At 42.8% G+C, this 22500-nt stretch overlaps 1 protein-coding gene across 1 annotated transcript in view; it reads right to left on the reverse strand.

Moving 5' to 3' along the window:
- The window catches only part of csmd2 (CUB and Sushi multiple domains 2), a 338221-nt gene that overhangs the window by 146681 nt on the left and 169040 nt on the right, over window positions 1-22500 (reverse strand). The window contains exons 31-35 of the mRNA XM_029734626.1: window positions 17297-17392; window positions 9706-9909; window positions 6656-6780; window positions 2149-2245; window positions 218-288 (exon numbers count right to left, since the gene is read on the reverse strand). Of these exons, the coding sequence (XP_029590486.1) occupies window positions 218-288; window positions 2149-2245; window positions 6656-6780; window positions 9706-9909; window positions 17297-17392 (593 nt within the window). The remainder of the gene's footprint in view (window positions 1-217; window positions 289-2148; window positions 2246-6655; window positions 6781-9705; window positions 9910-17296; window positions 17393-22500) is intronic.

A 22500-nucleotide genomic window follows, 5' to 3' on the forward strand; every position in this document is an offset into this window, starting at 1 on the left:
GAGAGAGAGAGAGAGATGGGAGATATGGAGAGATGAGAGAGAGATGGGAGTGTCAAGGGAAATTTGAAGACAGCTTTGAGTATTGAGAAAGTTAGGTTACACTTGTAGGACACTACATATCTTTGGGTCTTATCCCAAAAGTATCCCAGTGATACTCTAGTATAATTCAACATGTATATTTACTCTTGTATTCCAGCCTGAAGCCGGCAGCAGACACGCTGATGTCAGAGAAGAAGTGGAGGTAGAGCTGATTGGACGTGCTGTTCAGGAGAGCTGGGACCGTCGTTCCTGCAAGGGGGGGGAGGGAGACCAATAGTACTCTTCATCAAGCCTTATTTACCTTACAGTGGTTATAGTAATAGGACGGCTATAGTAGGTCATGTTATAACTTGTAAGAACTGATAGGCGTTGTTAAAAATTTCACTCTTGTTTCATGTAGGACAGATATAACAGAGCATATCAAATCCAGTGTTAATTGTCACATGTAGCCGAATACAACAGGTGTAGACTTACCGTGAAATGCTTACTTGCAAGTATACACACTCTGTGTGGAATATGCTAGATAGCTAGCTAAACAATGATCCATAATCCCAAGTCATGACGTTACTACCCTGCATGAATCTGCAGGTAGTTAACCAACCAGGTTCAATGTTAGCTAGCTAACATTAGGATATAACTAGCCAAGCAAATGGGTCTCTGATAGGAATAATAAGATCATACACATAACATTAGCTAGCGAGATAGCCGGCCAACGTTAGCTTACAGTGAAATGATTACTGAAGCAGGAGTACAGGACTAATGGAATCCTTGTCTTCGGTTCAGAGTTCCTGGTTATACTACACCCTGGCCACATGGCCTGCTCTGAATCACTCTGATTGGCTTATTCCTCTTAATGCCATTGTATTATAATGTATATTACTGCCTTAATTTTTGCTGGACCCCAGGAAGAGTAGCTGTTGCCTTGGCAGGAACTAATGGGGATCCATAATAAACCCCAGGAAGAGTAGCTGCTGCCTTGGCAGGAACTAATGGGGATCCATAATAAACCCCTGGAAGAGTAGCTGCTGCCTTGGCAGGAACTAATGGGGATCCATAATAAACCCCTGGAAGAGTAGCTGCTGCCTTGGCAGGAACTAACGGGCATCCATAATAAACCCCAGGAAGAGTAGCTGCTGCCTTGACAGGAACTAATGGGGATCCATAATAAACCCCAGGAAGAGTAGATGCTGCCTTGGCAGGAACTAATGGGGATCCATAATAAACCCCAGGAAGAGTAGATGCTGCCTTGGCAGGAACTAATGGGGATCCATAATAAACCCCAGGAAGAGTAGCTGCTGCCTTGGCAGGAACTAATGGGGATCTATAATAAACCCCAGGAAGAGTAGCTGCTGCCTTGGCAGGAACTAACGGGGATCCATAATAAATACAAATACAAAACACAAAAACCATAGTGAAGTATTCATTTGTTTTTGCTCTGTGTTTTTTTCAGGGTGTGTGTAACGTTTAAACCTGACCTCATTCCAATGGGAAACAAAAAGAAAAGCTCTATTGTGTAGTTAGTTATATGATGAGGATAAAACCCCAGAGAGGAAAAAACGAATGCATCACTTGATCTCTAAAATAAAGAAAGGTAACCTTTTCAACAAATACATTATTCGAATACACCTGCCTCTCCTCTCTTTGAGCTTCAGTGAGCACTGATACGGCAACAGTCTGTAATGCCGATCAAGTCACAGTGACTTGCTGCTTCCCATTGCTCTCCATAGTAACAGGTCTCAGTGGGTTAGTCACTGGTAAATGACAGCCTGTGGTGGTAGCATTTGAGGATAGATCCTTTGATTTCACCATCCTCACCTCACCTATAAAAACAAGGTGCAACCCTTCACCATGCATGCACAAACACACAGAAACATTGAGAAAGAGAGAGAAGGAGAGAGACAAACAGGGAGATAGAGAAAGAGAGAGAGAAACGGGGAGATAGAGAGAGAGGAGAGAGAGAAACGGGGAGATAGAGAGAGAGGAGAGAGAGAAACAGGGAGATAGAGAGAGAGGAGAGAGAGAAACGGGGAGATAGGGAGAGAGGAGAGAGAGAAACAGGGAGAGAGAGAGAGAAACAGGGAGATAGAGAGGGAGGAGAGAGGAAATCACCTGAGAAACTGCCCAGCATGGTGTCACTGTTGTCTCCACCATCAAACACCTCTAGAGAATCCCAGTTCTGTTCAGTCACAAAACTGATCACCTGGATCTGAGGAGAGGAGAGAGAAAGAGGGGATTTGAGGAGAGGTGAAGAGAGGAGAAGAGGAGAGGACAGGACAGGGAAAATGAGGGAATGAGAGGAGAGGAGAGGAGAGGAGAGGAGAGAGGGAGGGAGAGGAGAAGAGAGGAGAAGAGAGGAGAAGAGAGGAGAAGAGAGGAGAAGAGAGGAGAGGAGAGGAGAGAGGGAGGGAGAGGAGAAGAGAGGAGAAGAGAGGAGAGGAGAGAGGGAGGGAGAGGAGAGGAGAGGAGAGGAGAGGAGAGGACAGGAGAGGAGAGAGGGAGGGAGAGAAAATAAGAAGAGAAGAGAGGAGAGGAGATACAGGTTAACCCACCAGTTTCAACTTAGCCCCTTCTATAGTGGGGGTTCAGGTCTCTCTCTTTGTCTCTCTCTCTCTCTCTCTCTCTCTCTCTCTCTGTCTCTCTCTCTCTCTCTCTCTCTCTCTTCTTCTCTGTCTCTCTCTCTCTCTCTCTCTCTCTCTCTCTGTCTCTCCTCTCTGTCTCTCTCTCTGTCTCTCTCTCTCTCTCTCTCTCTGTCTCTCTCTCTCTCTCCTCTGTCTCTCTCTCTCTCTCTCTCTCTGTCTCTCTCTCTCTCTCTGTCTCTCTCTCTCTCTGTCGTGGAAGTTCATGTCTCCCCCCCCCCCTCTCCCTCTCTCTCTACAGTGGAAGTTCAGGTCTCCCCACTCTCTCTGTGTTGTCAGAGACAGGAGATAGACGGAGCGGTAGTACAGAGTAAGTGTACCACTGAGAAGAGGAGGTATGACCATAGACAGGTAATAACATGGCTATATACAGGAGTATGAGGTAATAACATGGCTATATACAGGGAGTACCAGGTAATAACATGGTTATATACAGGGAGTACCAGGTAATAACATGGCTATATACAGGGGAGTACCAGGTAATAACATGGTTATATACAGGAGAGTACCAGGTAATAACATGGCTATATACAGGGAGAGTACCAGGTAATAACATGGCTATATACAGGGGAGTACCAGGTAATAACATGGCTATATACAGGGATGTACCAGGTAATAACATGGTTATATACAGGGAGTACCAGGTAATAACATGGCTATATACAGGGAGTACCGGGTAATAACATGGCTATATACAGGGGGTACCGGGTAATAACATGGCTATATACAGGAGTATGAGGTAATAACATGGCTATATACAGGGAGTACCAGGTAGTAACATGGCTATATACAGGGAGTACCAGGTAATAACATGGTTATATACAGGGAGTAGTACCAGTAATAACATGGCTATATACAGGGAGTACCAGGTAATAACATGGTTATATACAGGAGTATGAGGTAATAACATGGCTATATACAGGGAGTACCAGGTAATAACATGGCTATATACAGGGAGTACCAGGTAATAACATGGCTATATACAGGGAGTACCAGGGTAGCTATTACATGGATTAGGTAATAACCATGGCTATATACAGTGAGAGTACCGGGTAATAACATGGCTATATACAGGGGGTTACCGGGTAATAATAACATGGCTATATACAGGAGTATGAGGTATTACATGGCTATATACAGGGAGTACCAGGGAGTAACATGGCTATATACAGGGAGAGTACCAGGTAATAACATGGTTATATACAGGAGAGTACCAGGTAATAACATGGCTATATACAGGGAGTACCAGGTAATAACATGGCTATATACAGGGAGTACCAGGTAATAACATGGCTATATACAGGGAGTACCAGGTAATAACATGGTTATATACAGGGAGTACCAGGTAATAACATGGTTATATACAGGGAGTACCAGGTAATAACATGGTTATATACAGGAGTATGAGGTAATAACATGGCTATATACAGGGAGTACCAGGTAGTAACATGGCTATATACAGGGAGTACCAGGTAATAACATGGTTATATACAGGGAGTACCAGGTAATAACATGGCTATATACAGGGAGTACCAGGTAATAACATGGCTATATACAGGGAGTACCAGGTAATAACATGGCTATATACAGGGAGTACCAGGTAATAACATGGTTATATACAGGAGTATGAGGTAATAACATGGCTATATACAGGGAGTACCAGGTAGTAACATGGCTATATACAGGGAGTACCAGGTAATAACATGGTTATATACAGGAGTATGAGGTAATAACATGGCTATATACAGGGAGTACCAGGTAGTAACATGGCTATATACAGGGAGTACCAGGTAATAACATGGTTATATACAGGAGTATGAGGTAATAACATGGCTATATTACGGGAGTACCAGGTAATAACATGGTATATACAGGGAGTACCAGGTAATAACATGCTATATACAGGGAGAACAGGTAATAACATGGCTATATACAGGGAGTACCGGGTAATACATGGCTATATACAGGGGGGCTGGGAACATGGCTATATACAGGGGGTACCAGGTAATAACATGGCTATATACAGGGAGTACCAGGTAATAACATGGCTATATACAGGGAGTACCAGGTAATAACATGGCTATATACAGGGAGTACCAGGTAATAACATGGCTATATACAGGGAGTACCAGGTAATAACATGGCTATATACAGGGAGTACCAGGTAATAACATGGCTACATACAGGACGTACCAGGTAATAACATGGCTATATACAGGGAGTACCAGGTAATAACATGGCTATATACAGGGAGTACCAGGTAATAACATGGCTATATACAGGGAGTACCAGGTAATAACATGGTTATATACAGGGAGTACCAGGTAATAACATGGCTATATACAGGGAGTACCAGTACTGAGTCAATGTGCTGGGGTATGAGGTAATTGAGGTAGATATTAGACAGATAATAGACAGTAACAGCAGTATACTGTAGGTAGGGGTAAAGGATAGATAATAGACAGTAACAGCAGTATACTGTAGGTAGGGGTAAAGGATAGATAATAGACAGTAACAGCAGTATACTGTAGGTAGGGGTAAAGGATATATAATAGACAGTAACAGCAGTATACTGTAGGTAGGGGTAAAGGATAGATAATAGACAGTAACAGCAGTATACTGTAGGTAGGGGGATAGATAATAGACAGTAACAGCAGTATACTGTAGGTAGGGGTAAAGGATAGATAATAGACAGTAACAGCAGTATACTGTAGGTAGGGGGATAGATAATAGACAGTAACAGCAGTATACTGTAGGTAGGGGTAAAGGGTAGATAATAGACGGTAACAGCAGTATACTGTAGGTAGGGGTAAAGGGTAGATAATAGACAGTAACAGCAGTATACTGTAGGTAGGGGTAAAGGATAGATAATAGACAGTAACAGCAGTATACTGTAGGTAGGGGTAAAGGGTAGATAATAGACAGTAACAGCAGTATACTGTGGGTAGGGGTAAAGGATATATAATAGACAGTAACAGCAGTATACTGTAGGTAGGGGTAAAGGATAGATAATAGACAGTAACAGCAGTATACTGTAGGTAGGGGTAAAGGATAGATAATAGACAGTAACATCAGTATACTGTAGGTAGGGGTAAAGGATAGATAATAGACAGTAACAGCAGTATACTGTAGGTAGGGGTAAAGGATAGATAATAGACAGTAACAGCAGTATACTGTAGGTAGGGGTAAAGGATAGATAATAGACAGTAACATCAGTATACTGTAGGTAGGGGTAAAGGATAGATAATAGACAGTAACAGCAGTATACTGTAGGTAGGGGTAAAGGATAGATAATAGACAGTAACAGCAGTATACTGTAGGTAGGGGTAAAGGATAGATAATAGACAGTAACAGCAGTATACTGTAGGTAGGGGTAAAGGATAGATAATAGACAGTAACAGCAGTATACTGTAGGTAGGGGTAAAGGATAGATAATAGACAGTAACAGCAGTATACTGTAGGTAGTGGTAAAGAATAGATACTAGACAGTAACAGCAGTATACTGTAGGTAGGGGTAAATTGACTAGACAACAGGATAGATAATAGACAGTAACAGCAGTATACTGTAGGTAGGGGTAAAGGATAGATAATAGACAGTAACAGCAGTATACTGTAGGTAGGGGTAAAGGATAGATAATAGACAGTAACAGCAGTATACTGTAGGTAGGGGTAAAGGATAGATAATAGACAGTAACAGCAGTATAGTGTAGGTAGGGGTAAAGGATAGATAATAGACAGTAACAGCAGTATACTGTTGGTAGGGGTAAAGGGTAGATAATAGACAGTAACAGCAGTATACTGTAGGTAGGGGTAAAGGATAGATAATAGACAGTAACAGCAGTATACTGTATGTTGAAGTCTTATGTCTTGCGGGTAGAAGCTGTTCAGGAACTGTTTAAAGGCTGTTCAAGACAGACTCAATGAAAAGCTTCTGGAAAGAGGGTGCGAAATACAGTGGTAAGATATTCAGAGGTTTACACCTGTATTCCTGATCCTTCCGGGACCGTGATCTTCCAGACACAGTTGAGGCTGTTGAGATAGGGCTCAGGAAAACCCGGAGACAGGATGGTGCCGGTCCTCTGGGTCAGATTACCTCCACATGGAACTGGACAGGAGGGAGGGAGCGAGGGAGGGAGGGAGGAAGAGAGAGAGAGAGGGAGGGAGGGAGGGAGAGAGGGAGGAAGAGAAGGAAGGAAGGAAGGAAGGAAGGAAGGAAGGAGGGAGGGAGGGAGGGAGGGAGGGAGGGAGGGAGGGAGAGAGGGAGGGAGGGAGGAAGAGAAGGAAGGAAGGAAGGAAGGAAGGAAGGAAGGAAAGGAGGGACAGAGACGAATTGAAATAGAGAGAAAGGCAAGTAAAGAGAGCAAGAGAGAGAGAGAGAGAGAACAACATTAACCAAACAGGACAGTTTTCATAGAGAGAATCAAGAAAATATGCGACGCAAGGGAAGAAGACAAAACAGAGGCAAACACAGTGGAAGATATTCACCATCTGTGTTTCCTATGTGTTAACACAGTGGAAGATATTCACCATCTGTGTTTCCTATGTGTTAAATTAACACAGTGGAAGATATTCACCATCTGTGTTTCCTATGTGTTAAATTAACACAGTGGAAGATATTCACCATCTGTGTTTCCTATGTGTTAAATTAACACAGTGGAAGATATTCACCATCTGTGTTTCCTATGTGTTAACACAGTGGAAGATATTCACCATCTGTGTTTCCTATGTGTTAACACAGTGGAAGATATTCACCATCTGTGTTTCCTATGTGTTAACACAGTGGAAGATATTCACCATCTGTGTTTCCTATGTGTTAACACAGTGGAAGATATTCACCATCTGTGTTTCCAATGTGTTAACACAGTGGAAGATATTCACCATCTGTGTTTCCAATGTGTTAAATTAACACAGTGGAAGATATTCACCATCTGTGTTTCCTATGTGTTAACACAGTGGAAGATATTCACCATCTGTGTTTCCAATGTGTTAAATTAACACAGTGGAAGATATTCACCATCTGTGTTTCCAATGTGTTAACACAGTGGAAGATATTCACCATCTGTGTTTCCAATGTGTTAAATTAACACAGTGGAAGATATTCACCATCTGTGTTTCCAATGTGTTAAATTAACACAGTGGAAGATATTCACCATCTGTGTTTCCAATGTGTTAACACAGTGGAAGATATTCACCATCTGTGTTTCCAATGTGTTAACACAGTGGAAGATATTCACCATCTGTGTTTCCAATGTGTTAACACAGTGGAAGATATTCACCATCTGTGTTTCCTATGTGTTAAATTAACACAGTGGAAGACATTCACCATCTGTGTTTCCTATGTGTTAAATTAACACAGTGGAAGACATTCTGCAGCTGTGTTTCCAATGTGTTAAATTAACACAGTGGAATACATTCTGCATCTGTGTTTCCAATGTGTTAACACAGTGGAAGACATTCTGCAGCTGTGTTTCCAGTGTGTTAACACAGTGGAAGATATTCTGCATCTGTGTTTCCTATGTGTTAAATTAACACAGTGGAAGACATTCTGCAGCTGTGTTTCCAATGTGTTAAATTAACACAGTGGAATAAATTCTGCATCTGTGTTTCCAATGTGTTAAATTAACACAGTGGAATACATTCTGCATCTGTGTTTCCTATGTGTTAAATTAACACCGTGGAAGACATTCTGCAGCTGTGTTTCCAATGTGTTAAATTAACACAGTGGAATACATTCTGCTCTGTGTTTCCAATGTGTTAACACAGTGGAATACATTCTGCATCTGTGTTTCCTATGTGTTAACACAGTGGAAGACATTCTGCAGCTGTGTTTCCAGTGTGCTAACACGGTGTTCCCTGCTTGCTGCCACAGCCTGATCTTCATCTGGTGGCACTGGAGCGCACAGGTGAACATCTGCCTCATCAGCAGGTTTCAAGGAGTGTGTGTGTGTGTGTGTGTGTGTGTGTGGCTAGCGTGTGCTTGTGTGTGTGTATGTGTGTGTGTGTGTGTATGTGCATGTGTGTGTGTGTGTGTGTGCGTGTGTGCGTGTGTGTGTGTGTGGCTAGCGTGTGCTTGTGTGTGCTTGTGTGTGTGTATGTGTGTGTGTGTGTGTGTGTGTATGTGCATGTGTGTGTGTGTGTGTGTGTACGCGTGCGTGCATGACCCACAGCAGTTCCGCTACCTGTGTGATCGCATGGCTGCGTTTGGACTGGTTGCTAGGGGCGATGGGATGGCTGGCAACCTACATCAGTCTGGGAGGGGCTAGTTAGTTAGAGTCCCTCCTTATCAGAGGAGACAGGTGTGTATGTCTCTGTGTCCTACCTATACAGGTGTGTATGTCTCTGTGTCCTACCTATACAGGTGTGTATGTCTCTGTGTCCTACCTATACAGGTGTGTATGTCTCTGTGTCCTACCTAGACAGGTGTGTATGTCTCTGTGTCCTACCTATACAGGTGTGTATGTCTCTGTGTTCTACCTATACAGGTGTGTATGTCTCTGTGTCCTACCTATACAGGTGTGTATGTCTCTGTGTCCTACCTATACAGGTGTGTATGTCTCTGTGTCCTACCTATACAGGTGTGTATGTCTCTGTGTCCTACCTATACAGGTGTGTCTCTGTGTCCTACCTATACAGGTGTGTCTCTGTGTCCTACCTATACAGGTGTGTCTCTGTGTCCTACCTATACAGGTGTGTCTTTGTGTCCTACCTATACATGTGTGTCTCTGTGTCCTACCTGTACAGGTGTGTCTCTGTGTCCTACCTGTACAGGTGTGTCTCTGTGTCCTACCTATACAGGTGTGTCTCTGTGTCCTACCTATACAGGTGTGTCTCTGTGTCCTACCTATACAGGTGTGTCTCTGTGTCCTACCTATATAGGTGTGTCTCTGTGTCCTACCTATACAGGTGTGTCTCTGTGTCCTATCTGTACAGGTGTGTCTCTGTGTCCTACCTATACAGGTGTGTCTCTGTGTCCTACCTATACAGGTGTGTCTCTGTGTCCTACCTATACAGGTGTGTCTCTGAGTCCTACCTATACAGCTGGGTACGGAGGAGTTCCAGTTAGCCAGGGCGTTGGGGACGGTCAGACACTCTATAGCAGTGGATCCCTCCAATACGTATCCAGGGGAACACTCAAAGCGGATCACGGCTCCCACTGCAAAGTTATTCCCCATCCTCCTCCCGTTCCTGGGCTCTGGGACTGAAGTGCACTGGGTGGCACTGGTCCTTGGCACCGCTGTAGAGGAAGAGAAGAAGAGTGTCGTCTGGTCACTGTAGCTTTTTCCAAGTAGTGATTATCTAGGACCCTGAGTTTCTCCTGACAACGGAAACTCCGGCCCCTAATTAAACCTTACGGTTAGAGAAAAATAGTTTTTAAATATTATTTTATAGTAGATCATATTTAATATTGCAGATACTGTATATTGTGGCTTCTATCAATGTAATTGTCTGTATTATTTTACAATACCCCATATGTAACCTTTATTTAATGTGGCAAGTCAGTTAAGAAGAAATTATTATTTACAATGACGGCTTACCCCGGCCAAAACTGAATAACGCTGGGCCAATTGTGCGCCGCCCTACCGGACTCCCAATCACAGCCGGATGTGATACAGCCTGAATTTGAACCAAGGTCTGTAGTGACGCCTCTAGCACTGAGATGCAGTGCCTTAGACCGCTGAACCAGGGTCTGTAGTGACGCCTCCAGCACTGAGATGCAGTGCCTTAGACCACTGAACCAGGGTCTGTAGTGACACCTCCAGCCGCTGAACCAGGGTCTGTAGTGACATCTCCAGCACTGAGATGCAGTACCTTAGACCGCAGCGCCTTTAGGGAGCCCTATATATTTGTTTTATTTTGTATAAATTTGCAACCATTTCTAGAAACATGTTTTTGCATCGTCATTATGGGGTATTGTGTGTAGATTGATGAGGAAAAAACAATTTAATCAATTTTAATATAAGGAAGTAACGTAACAAAATGTGGAAAAAGTCTGAATGCTTCTGAATTAATTGTATTTGAGTTTAACCATAATATTTGTTGTAAAATGTATTTAATTTTTTATTTTATTGCAACCAGCTTTCTATGGCTTGTTTTAAAAATAGTGATATTTTGGAGATTATTTCATTTTCAAATAACCGAAAGTGAGAGGTTGTAATCTGAATAAAGGGAAAAAGGACATTCTTGAACACGGGGTGAGTCATTCTTACTAATCTACTAGAGAACCAGTACTGATTTCAGTATAACTTCTGTATGACTGAAGCCTTTAGTGAGGTCATAATGGACTGAATCCTTTAGTGAGGTCATAATGGACTGAATCCTTTAGTGAGGTCATAATGGACTGAATCCTTTAGTGATGTCATAATGGACTGAATCCTTTAGTGAGGTCATAACGGCCTGATGCTTGAATATTTAATCCTTTCTGCCCTCCAACTTCATATTCATTATATAAATAGCCTGTTTAATTTAGTCTGCCTTGCCGTTCCAAATAAAGTGGAATATTGTTTTTGCTCGTATCATTTAAAAAACAAGTTGTTAGGTGTAGGCAGGGCCATAAGTAACTAGGTAAACTGGGATATGACTAAATAATTAATCAGGGTTATTTTTCTGACAAATAGACAGGTATTTTCCTTTTCATTGTAACATGATCTCATCTATTTTTGCTACATTTGTATTAAAACATTTTGTAGTGAGATTTTATATTCATTTTGGGATATGAATACCGAGTTTGTCCACTTCATCTTCAGACCATTGTATTGGTAAACTACACAGTGATATAAAAGTCGTTTTTTTGTTTTGTGACCCAATACGTAATATGGTGCACTTATCATACTTCACATGTAAAATTATCTAGATCCTCAATTAGCGTACAATGACACCTTTGTTTTGAAGTCCTGGATTTTTTTGCCCCTTGTTATTATTGTTGGATCTGATTTTAATAGCTAACATTTCAATGGCCATAATATATAGATATGCCGACAGTGGACAACCTTGTTTTACTCCTCTTGACAGTTTAAAACTTTCTGAGAAGTAGCCATTATTTACTATTTTACACCTAGGGTTACTATACATGACTGTAATCCATTGTATAAGAGATACTCCAAAATTAAAAAGTCCAGGCATTTATGTATAAATTCTAGTCGTACTTTATCAAAAGCCTTTTCAAAATCAGCTATGAAAACCAGGCCTGGTGTCCCCGATATTTCATAGTATTCTATTGTTTCCAGTACTTGTCTTATATTACCTTTAATGTATCGTCCATGTAAAAACCCTGTCTTGATTAGGTTGAATAATATCTGACAATACTTTTTTAATTCTATGCGCCAAGCAATTTGCTAGGACTTTTGCGTCACATCACTGAACTGTAAGGTGATTCCAATGTTTTAAATGGACTGGATCTTTATATTTCTCACCTGGGTCCTGTTTCAGTAATAATGAAATCAAACCTTCTTGTTGAGTGTCTGATAATCTACCATTTTAAAAAGAGTGGTTAAAACATGCTAATAACGGACCTCTGAGTACAAGGACAAAGGTTTGATATACCTCAAATGGTATGCCATCCAGCCCTGGAGTTTTCCCGGACTTTAACTGCATCAAGAAGTTCCTTCTCTGTAATTTTGGCCTTCACATTGTGTGGTTTCCCCATTGTTTGTTACAATCTTGAGCCAGGTTGTATCCCATCCAATAGGCTATGATTAAATGTCCAATATCCTCGCCCTTGTGGAAATTCTGTAAAGGTTATGTATATGCCAATTATTTGATGGTCCGACCACATTCTGGCCACTATCAATTAAAAAAGAACATTTGGTGCCAGAGAGAATGACCTAAGAAAGGAGTCAAGACGATAATCTTGATTGAGTCTCCGCCATGTATATCTCACTAGGTCAGGATATTAAACCTCCTCCATGTATATCTCACTAGGTCAGGATATTAAACCTCCTCCATGTATATCTCACTAGGTCAGGATATTAAACCTCCTCCATGTATATCTCACTAGGTCAGGATATTAAACCTCCTCCATGTATATCTCACCAGGTCAGGATATTAAACCTCCTCCATGTATATCTCACCAGGTCAGGATATTAAACCTCCACCATGTATATCTCACTAGGTCAGGGTATTAAACCTCCTCCATGTATATCTCACTAGGTCAGGATATTAAACCTCCTCCATGTATATCTCACTAGGTCAGGATATTAAACCTCCTCCATGTATATCTCACTAGGTCAGGATATTAAACCTCCTCCATGTATATCTCACCAGGTCAGGATATTAAACCTCCTCCATGTATATCTCACTACGTCAGGGTATTAAACCTCCTCCATGTATATCTCACTAGTTCCAATATATCCATGATAAGACCACGAGGGTGATAGTTTGTAGTGTGATTTCCTTCATGGTCAATTGAGTTATTTAACCGTTAATGTGGAAAATTGGAAGCTTATGTTATAATAATTTTATTGCATCAAATGGTTGTTTTATGCAAAAGAATAGAGTATTCTTATAAATATTTTGTGTGTGTGTGTGTTCTACTGAGGATGGGCCTCTGGGAGATAACATTGACAGGAGATTTACGATTTCTTTTGGGTGATAAAACCTAAAGAGCATTCCAGAACATGAGTTAATGTTTCTCTTCTATACTGTACCAGGGAAACATGGCTCCAGTTTGGAGTAGGAGGGCCAGACACTGGTCTCTACACAATGAGAACTGTTGACACAGCAGATACTCTCTGTTATGAATTATAGGTATCTTTCATACAAATCTTAACCTCGTGATCCCTCCTATAAATCTGTTGTTCGTCAGTTAGAAAAGGGGTGTATCTTAGCTATAAAAGACCTTTGTATTTTTGTCTCGGGGCTCTCAGCGAATCATCTGAGCGTAATTCGTCGACCAGCCATCCTTATCGTAGAGCACTCAATCGATTCACTTTATATGTGTGCGTTGTATTGACCTGCTCCCTTATTAACAAGTGATTATAGATTTAGTTGAAGTGTAACTCTGACTTGTGTGATAAGTTTGTCTCTCCTCATTTGCACACTGCATTATAATCTTCCATCATAATAATAGGGTCTTGTATTGCTTGTGGGCTTGATGATTTATTATACAGTATATATTTTCAAAGATGCGTGGAATCATCATTATTTTAACCATATAGATAAATGAGCCATATCTGTTTACGGTACAATAACATCTGGTCCAATAACATCTGGTCCAATAACATCTGGTCCAATAACATACGGTCCAATAACATCTGGTCCAACTGGTCCAATAACATCTGGTCCAATAACATCTGGTCCAACTGGTCCAATAACATCTGGTCCAATAACATCTGGTCCAATAACATCTGGTCCAATAACATCTGGTCTAATAACATCTGGTCCAATAACATCTGGTCTAATAACATCTGGTCCAATAAGATACGGTCCAATAACATCTGGTCCAATAACATCTGGTCTAATAAGATACGGTCCAATAACATCTGGTCCAATAACATCTGGTCCAATTACATCTGGTCCAACTGGTCCAATAACATCTGGTCCAATAACATCTGGTCCAATAACATCTGGTCCAACTGGTCCAATAACATCTGGTCCAATAACATCTGGTCCAATAACATCTGGTCCAATAACATACGGTCCAATAACATCTGGTCCAATAACATCTGGTCCAATAACATCTGGTCTAATAACATCTGGTCCAATAAGATACGGTCCAATAACATCTGGTCTAATAAGATACGGTCCAATGACATCTGGTCCAGTAACATCTGGTCCAATTACATCTGGTCCAATAAGATACAGTCCAATAACATCTGGTCCAATAACATCTGGTCCAATTACATCTGGTCCAATAACATCTGGTCCAATAACATCTGGCCCAATAACATCTGGTCCAATAACATCTGGTCCATCTTCCTTGCGGATCTGTCTGGACGGTATGCAAATTCGGAAAGAATATTAAAAATAATATCATCCCCCATTTTGAGTTTCTTTACCCACGGGAAAAGTAACCCTAACCCCGAGTTATTTTTCCTCTATATGTATAGAATGAGTTTCCTGTAACAATATATATATATTATATTCCTTCTGTTTTAGACATGTAAAGACTGATCATCTTTTCTTATTATCTAGAGACCTATAGTTTACCCTTTAGCACAGTTAAACACTATAGTTAGAGACCTATAATTAACCGGGGCAGCAGGTAGCCTAGTGGTTAGAGCGTTGGGCCAGTAACCGAAAGGTTGATGGAGCGAATCCTCGAGTTGACAAGGTAGAAATCTGCCGTTCTGCCCCCTGAACAAGGCAGTTAAGCCACTGTTCCTCGGTATGCTGTCAATGTAAATAATCATTTGTTTTTAACTGACTTGCCGAGGTAAATAAAAACAATTAAAAACCCTGTATCACAGTTAAACCTTATAGATAGAGACCTGTAGTTAACCCTGTAGCACAGTTAAACCTTATAGATAGAGACCTGTAGTTAACCCTGTAGCACAGTTAAACCTTATAGATAGAGACCTGTAGTTAACCCTGTAGCACAGTTAAACCTTATAGATAGAGACCTGTAGTTAACCCTGTAGCACAGTTAAACCTTATAGATAGAGACCTGTAGTTAACCCGGTAACACAGTTAAACCTTATAGATAGAGACCTGTAGTTAACCCTGTAGCACAGTTAAAACTTATAGATAGAGACCTGTAGTTAACCCTGTAGCACAGATAAACCTTATAGATAGAGACCTGTAGTTAACCCTGTAGCACAGTTAAACCTTATAGATAGAGACCTGTAGTTAACCCTGTAGCACAGTTAAACCTTATAGATAGAGACCTGTAGTTAACCCGGTAACACAGTTAAACCTTATAGATAGAGACCTGTAGTTAAGGACATTAGAATATGTTTTCAGGTCGTGTCCCAACATGAATTATGATAATAATATTAATGACACTGGTAATAAAGCTGACTTCTGAAGTAGTAGTTTAACAACAATGCACCACAGTCCCCAGAGAAATGCACCACAGTCCCCAGAGAAATGCACCACAGTCCCCAGAGAAATGCACCACAGTCCCCGGAGAAATGCACCACAGTCCCCAGAGAAATGCACCACAGTCCCCAGAGAAATGCATCACAGTCCCCAGAGAAATGCACCACAGTCCCCAGTCCCCAGAGAAATGCACCACAGTCCCCAGAGAAATGCACCACAGTCCCCAGAGAAATGCACCACAATCCCCAGAGAAATGCACCACAGTCCCCAGAGAAATAGAGTCAGAGAAAAGTTCCTCCATTAGAGAAAGAACAGCCCTTTTACCTACACTGCAATGTCTTTCCATTACTGAAGCATTACAACACACACACACACACACACACACACACACACACACACACACACACACACACACACACACACACACACACACACACACACACACACACACACACACACACACACACACACACACACGATAGAGGATTGGTGCAGTGATAGGTTACCCACGATAGAGGATTGGTACAGTGATAGGTTACCAACGATAGAGGATTGGTACAGTGATAGGTTACTCCTGTACCTAAAATCCCAGTCATCTATTAAAACCTCTTTGGGCTAGGGGGCAGTATTTTCACGTCCAGATGAAAAGCGTGCCCAAAGTAAACTGCCTGCTACTCAGGCCCAGAAGCTAGGATATGCATATTATTAGTATATATGGATAGAGAACACTCTAAAGTTTCTAAAACTATTTGAATCATGTCTGTGAGTATAACAGAACTGATTTGGCAGGCGAAACCCCGAGCACAATCCATCCAGGGAAACATTTTGTTTTTCATAAAATTTCTATGTTAATCCCTTTTTAATAGAAATATGCTTGCAGTTCGTATGGCTTCCACTAGATGTCAACAGTGTTTAGAAATTGGTTGATGTTTTTCCTTTGAGAAATGAAGAAGTAGCCGTGTTATTTCCATGTGTCACTTCAGGTGCACTCTAATGTTTTGTTGCGCGCGACCTGGATCGTGCATCACTTTGTTTTCGTCCGGTATTGAGCACAGTATTTCCCGTCTTAAATTTTATCGATTATTTACGTTTTAGGATACATCAATTTGGAATAGGAACATTGTTTGAAATGTTTGGACCAAGTTTACTGGTAATTTATTAGATAATTTATAGGCATGTTGGGCGAGTTGGAACCGGTGTTTTTCTGAATCAAACTCGCCAAATAAATTGACATTTTGGGGATATAAAGAAGCAATTTATCGAACAAAAGGACCATTTGTGATGTTTGTGGGACATTTTGGAGTGCCAACAGAAGAAGATCTTCAAAGGTAAGGCATGAATTATATCATTATTTCTGTTGTTTGAGTAGCACCTGCCTGGTTGAAATCTGATTTTCATGTGTTGGTATGCTGGGCACTGTCCTCAGATAATCGCTTGGTCTGCTTTCGCCGTAAAGCCTTTTTGAAATCTGACACTGTGGCTGGATTAACAAGAAGTTAAGTAGTGGAACAGTCTTATTAGAACAGGCTGAGAGGGAAGCACAAGGGTACAGAGAGGGGTGAGATGTACTTGTGTGTGTGTGTGTGTGTGTGTGTGTGTGTGTGTGTGTGTGTGTGTGTGTGTGTGTGTGTGTGTGTGTGTGTTACCTTGATACACCAGGTGGAATCCTTTGGAGCTGGATTGGCCTTTGGAGGTGAATCGGATCAGAACCTGATAGGACGTTGCCAATGGCAGCGACTCTCCTGAGAAAGAGAGAATGAGACAGAGAGTGAGCGAGTGGAGTGAGCGAGTGGAGTGAGAGAGAGTGGAGTGAGAGAGAGTGAGCGAGTGGAGTGAGAGAGAGTGAGCGAGTGGAGTGAGAGAGAGTGAGTGAGCGAGTGAGTGGAGTGAGAGAGAGTGAGCGAGTGGAGTGAGAGAGAGTGAGCGAGTGGAGTGAGAGAGAGTGAGCGAGTGGAGTGGAGTGAGAGAGAGTGAGCAAGTGAGTGGAGTGAGAGAGAGTGAGCGAGCGAGTGGAGTGAGAGAGAGTGAGCGAGTGAGTGGAGTGAGAGAGAGTGAGCGAGTGAGCGAGCGAGTGGAGTGAGTGAGCGAGCGAGTGGAGTGAGAGTGAGCGAGGAGTGAGAGTGGAGAAAGAGAGAGTGGAATGAGAGAGTAGAGTGAGTGAGAGAGGAGTGAGAGAGGAGAGAGTGGAGTGAGAGAGAGAGTGGAGAGAGAGAGTGGAGTGAGTGAGAATGGAGTGAGTGAGTGAGCGAGTGATTGATTGAGTGGAGTGAGTGAGCGAGCGAGCGAGCGAGGGAGACAGATAAACCAACATAAAACACAGGAACAATGTTGAAGGTATCCACCTGCGTGTAAGGGAAACAGGTAAGGTATTAAACTAGTGTGTGAATGCTGAGATACAGACGTAGCCAAAACAAAGTCATGACATCATCAACCCATGGAGGCAAGCTAGTAGTAGCTCCTAGTCCCACGGAAGAGACAGCTGAGGTGTCTCAGTGGACCTGAATATCATTTCTACTTTGTCACTGTCACTCTGTCTTCCCTACATGACTAATTGCATTGGCTGGCAGTTTTCTCTCTGCAGAGTGTTTCTATTTGACAGATCAAAATACTGTGAAAGTGTAGAAAGGGTCACAGATAGGTTGAACTCCATCCAGTCAGAGGTCACCAGTTCTCGTCTCTCCTACATTATCCTGCCCCCTGCATGTCTCCAGAGAAGCAGGTTTAAGTACATATACTGGATTATATTGATGTGTGATGTGTGACCCCTTTTTCTCTCTCTCTCTCTCTCTCTCCCTCCCCCCTCCCTCTCCCTCCCTCTCTCTCTCTCCCTCCCTCCCCCCCTCTCTCTCTCTCTCTCTCTCTCTCTCTCTCTCTCTCTCTCTCTCTCTCCCTCTCTCCCTCTCTCTCTCTCCCTCCCCCCTCTCCCCCTCTCTCTCTCCCATCCCCCCTCCCTCTCCCTCCCTCTCTCTCCCCCCCCTCTCTCTCTCTCTCTCTCTCCCCCCTCCCCCTCCCCCCCTCTCTCTCCCCCTCCCCCTCTCTCTCTCTCTCTCTCTCCCTCCCCCCTCCCTCCCTCTCCTAGCTGAGTGTGGATCATCTGTGACTGGCATGCAGGGAGTGCTGCTGTCCCCCTGCATGTCTCCAGAGAAGCATATATTTACTATAAGTAAATACACTGGATTATATTGGTGTGATCTGTCTCTCTGTCTGTCTCTCAATTCTATTCAATTTCAATATAAGGGCTATATTGGCTTTATTGGGAAACATATGTTTACATTGTGAAATGGATCAAAACAAAAGTGAAAAAAACAATTTAAAAAGTGTTAAGTTCCAAAAGAATAAAGTTATTTCAAATGTCACATTATGTGCAAATAGTTAAAGTACAAAAGGGAAAATTAACATAAATATGGGTTGTATTTACAATGGTGTTTGTTCTTCACTGGTTGCCCTTTTCCTGTGGCAACAGGTCACAAATCTTGCTGCTGTGATGGCACACTGTGGTATTTCACCCAGTAGATATGGGAGTTCATCAAAATTGTGTTTGTTTTGTAATTATTTGTGGATCTGTGTAATCTGAGGGAAATATGTCTCTCTAATATGGTCATACATTTGGCAGGAGGTTAGGAAGTGCAGCTCAGTTTCCACCTCATTTTGTGGGCAGTGTGCACATAGCCTGTCTTCTCTTGAGAGCCAGGTCTGCCTATGGCATCCTTTCTCAATAGCAAGGCTATGCTCACTGAGTCTGTACATAGTCAAAGCTTTCCTTAAGTTTGGGTCAAGTATTCTGCCATTGTGTACTTTCTGTTTAGGGCCAAATAACATTCTAGTTTGCTCAGTTTTTTTGTGAATTATTTCCAATTGTGTCAAGTAATTATCTTTTTGTTTTCTCATGATTTGTTTTGGTCTAATTGTATCCAGGACCAGCTTGCTTAGGGGACTCTTTCTCCAGGTTCATCTCTCTGTAGGTGATGGCTTTGTTATGGAAGGTTTGGGAATCACTTCCTTTTATGTGGTTGTAGAATTTAAGGTATTTTTTCTGGATTTTGATCATTAGCGGGTATCGGCCTAATTCTGCTCTGCATGCATTATTTGGTGTTTTATGTTGTACACGGAGGATATTTTTGCAGAATTCTGCATGCAGAGTCTCAATTTGGTGTTTGTCCCATTTTGTGAATTCTTGGTTGGTGAGCGGACCCCAGACCTCACAACCATAAAGGGCAATGGGTTCTATAACTGATTCATGTATTTTTAGCAAGATCCTAATTGGTATGTTGAATTTTATGTTCCTTTAGATGGCATAGTGTCACGTTGTCTAAGGATCGGAGACAGGCGCAGGAGACATAATAGAAGGGTTTATTATTCCACAAAACAATATGTCATAAAAAGGACAAAGCCCAAAACAAACCTATATTTAAAATACATGTAAACAAACAAAAGAGAGAGAGAGGTGGTGTAGTTGTCCGGGCTGGAAGCAGTAAAGCTGTGTTATACACAGTGTTGGCAGTCACACGCAGCAACCGGAGACGGCCCCCAACATGGCCGCCCTGCGCTGTTGTCACCACGGTTACACTGATTCCGCTGCGGGGCCCTACAGCATGCTGGGTAGTATATTACAGGATGTGCTCAGCGCGCCGTCATGGCGACAGTGTTTAAGAATCGCTATGGTGACAGGTATTAACACAGACAGACTAGAGTAGGTGTGGAAAGAGCAGGCAGGAGATCATCAGTGGCTGTGTCCCAAATTCCACTCTATTCCCTTTAGTATTTAGTGCACTAAATTTGACCAATATGTAGTGCGCTATTATAGGAAAAAAGGATGCCATTTGGGATGGACATGGAGTGTCTGGTATTGGTCCCAAGCCCGCACTGCTACAGAATGGTGCCGGAGAGGACGTCTGCAGTTTGACTCCTGACCAATTGTACATAATTTTTCCGCCGTTGTTTACTATGACCGACATAAGAACAGTGATTTACTTACCTCAATCTGGACAAGGATTTTTTTTCTTTATTGAGTCAGACGCAAAGGATCTACTGATCTTCCTGGAGCCAAAATCCCGTAAGAAGAGGAGATGCAGCTACTTGCGAGACTACGTCAGCGATTCGGATAATCCACCTCTACCCTCCGTTCTACTGGCAAATGTGCAATCACTGGAGAATAAACTGGATTAACTCTTTTTTGAGACTATCCTACCGAAAGGACATTAAAAACAAATAAAAATATCTTAAAATATCTTTAAAAATATCTTATGTTTAACTGAGTCGTGCCTGAACGAGGACATGGGTTTTACATGGGTTTTACCTGGGTTTTCATCGGCAAGGCAGAACAGCAGCCTCCAGTGGTCTATGTCGACGTGGCCCGCTAACAAGGATTGTGCCACCGACTGTGGGCTCTCCTTCTCCGTGGCCAATGTAAGTAAGTCATTTAAGCGTGTTAACCCTTGCAAGGCTGCCAGCCCAGACGGCATCCCCAGCCATGTTCTCAGAGCATGCACAGCCTAGCTGACTGGAGCTTTTACAGACATATTCAGTCTCTCCCTATCCCAGTCAGTTGTCCCCACTTGCTTCAAGATATACAGCATTTTTCCTGTACCCAAGAAAACGGAAGTAACTGAACTAAATGACCATCGCCCCGTAGAACTCACTTCTGTCATCATGTGCTACAAGTGCTTTGAGAGGTTAGTTCAGGATTATATCACCTCTACCTTACCTGACACCCTAGACCCACTTACATTTGCTTACCGCCCCAATAGACCCACAGACGATGCAATCGCCATTACTCTGCACACTGCCCTATCCCATCTGGACAAGAGGAATACCCATGTAAGAATGATGTTCATTGACTATAGCTTAGGATTAATCACCATCGTACCTTCCAAGCTCATCATCAAGCCGGAGGCCCTGGGTCTGAACCTCGCCCTGTGCAACTGGGTCCTGTACTTGCTGACGGGCCGCCCCCAGGTGGTGAGGGTAGGAAACAACAGCTCCACTTTGCTGATTCTCAACACAGGGGCCCCACAAGGGTGCGTGCTCAGACCCTCCTGTACTCCCTGTTCACCCATGACTGCGTGGCCACGCACACCTCCAATTCAATGAAACAACAGTAGTAGGCCTGATTACCAACAATGATGAGACAGCCTACAGGGAGGAGGTGAGAGCCCTGGGAGAATGGTGCCAGGAAAATAACATCTCACTTAATGTCAACAAAACAAAGGAGCTGATTGTGGACTTTAGGAAACAGCAGAGGGAGCACACTCCTGTCCACAACAAGGGGACCACAGTGGAGAAGGTAAAAAGCTTCAAGTTCCTTGGCGTACACATCACTGACGATCTGAAATGGTCCACCCACACAGACAGTGTGGTGAAGAAGGTGCAACAGTGCCTCTTCAACCTCAGGAGGCTGACAAAATTTGGCTTGTCACCTAAAACCCTCACAAACTTTTACAGATGCACAATTGAGAGCATCCTGTCGGGCTGTATCACCGCCTGGTATGGCAACTGCACCGCCGCAACCACAGGGCTCTCCAGAGGGTTGTGCGGTCTGCCCAACGCATCACCGGGGGGCAAACTACCTGCCCTGCAGGACACCGACAGCACCCGATGTCAGAGGAAGGCCAAAAAGATCATCAAGGACAACAACCAACCGAGCCACTGCCTGTTCACCCCGCTATCATCCAGAAGGAGAGGTCCAGGTGCATCAAAGCTGGGACCGAGAGACTGAAAAAGAGCTTCTATATCAGGGGCATCAGACTGTTAAATAGCCATCACGAGCCAGCTTCAAACCGGTTACGTAACCCTGCACCTAAGAGGCTGCTGCTCTATATACATAGACTTGGAATCACTGGCCACCTTAATA

This window comes from Salmo trutta, chromosome 36 (genome assembly GCF_901001165.1).
Source record: "Salmo trutta chromosome 36, fSalTru1.1, whole genome shotgun sequence".
NCBI classification, from domain to species: Eukaryota; Metazoa; Chordata; class Actinopteri; order Salmoniformes; family Salmonidae; genus Salmo; species Salmo trutta.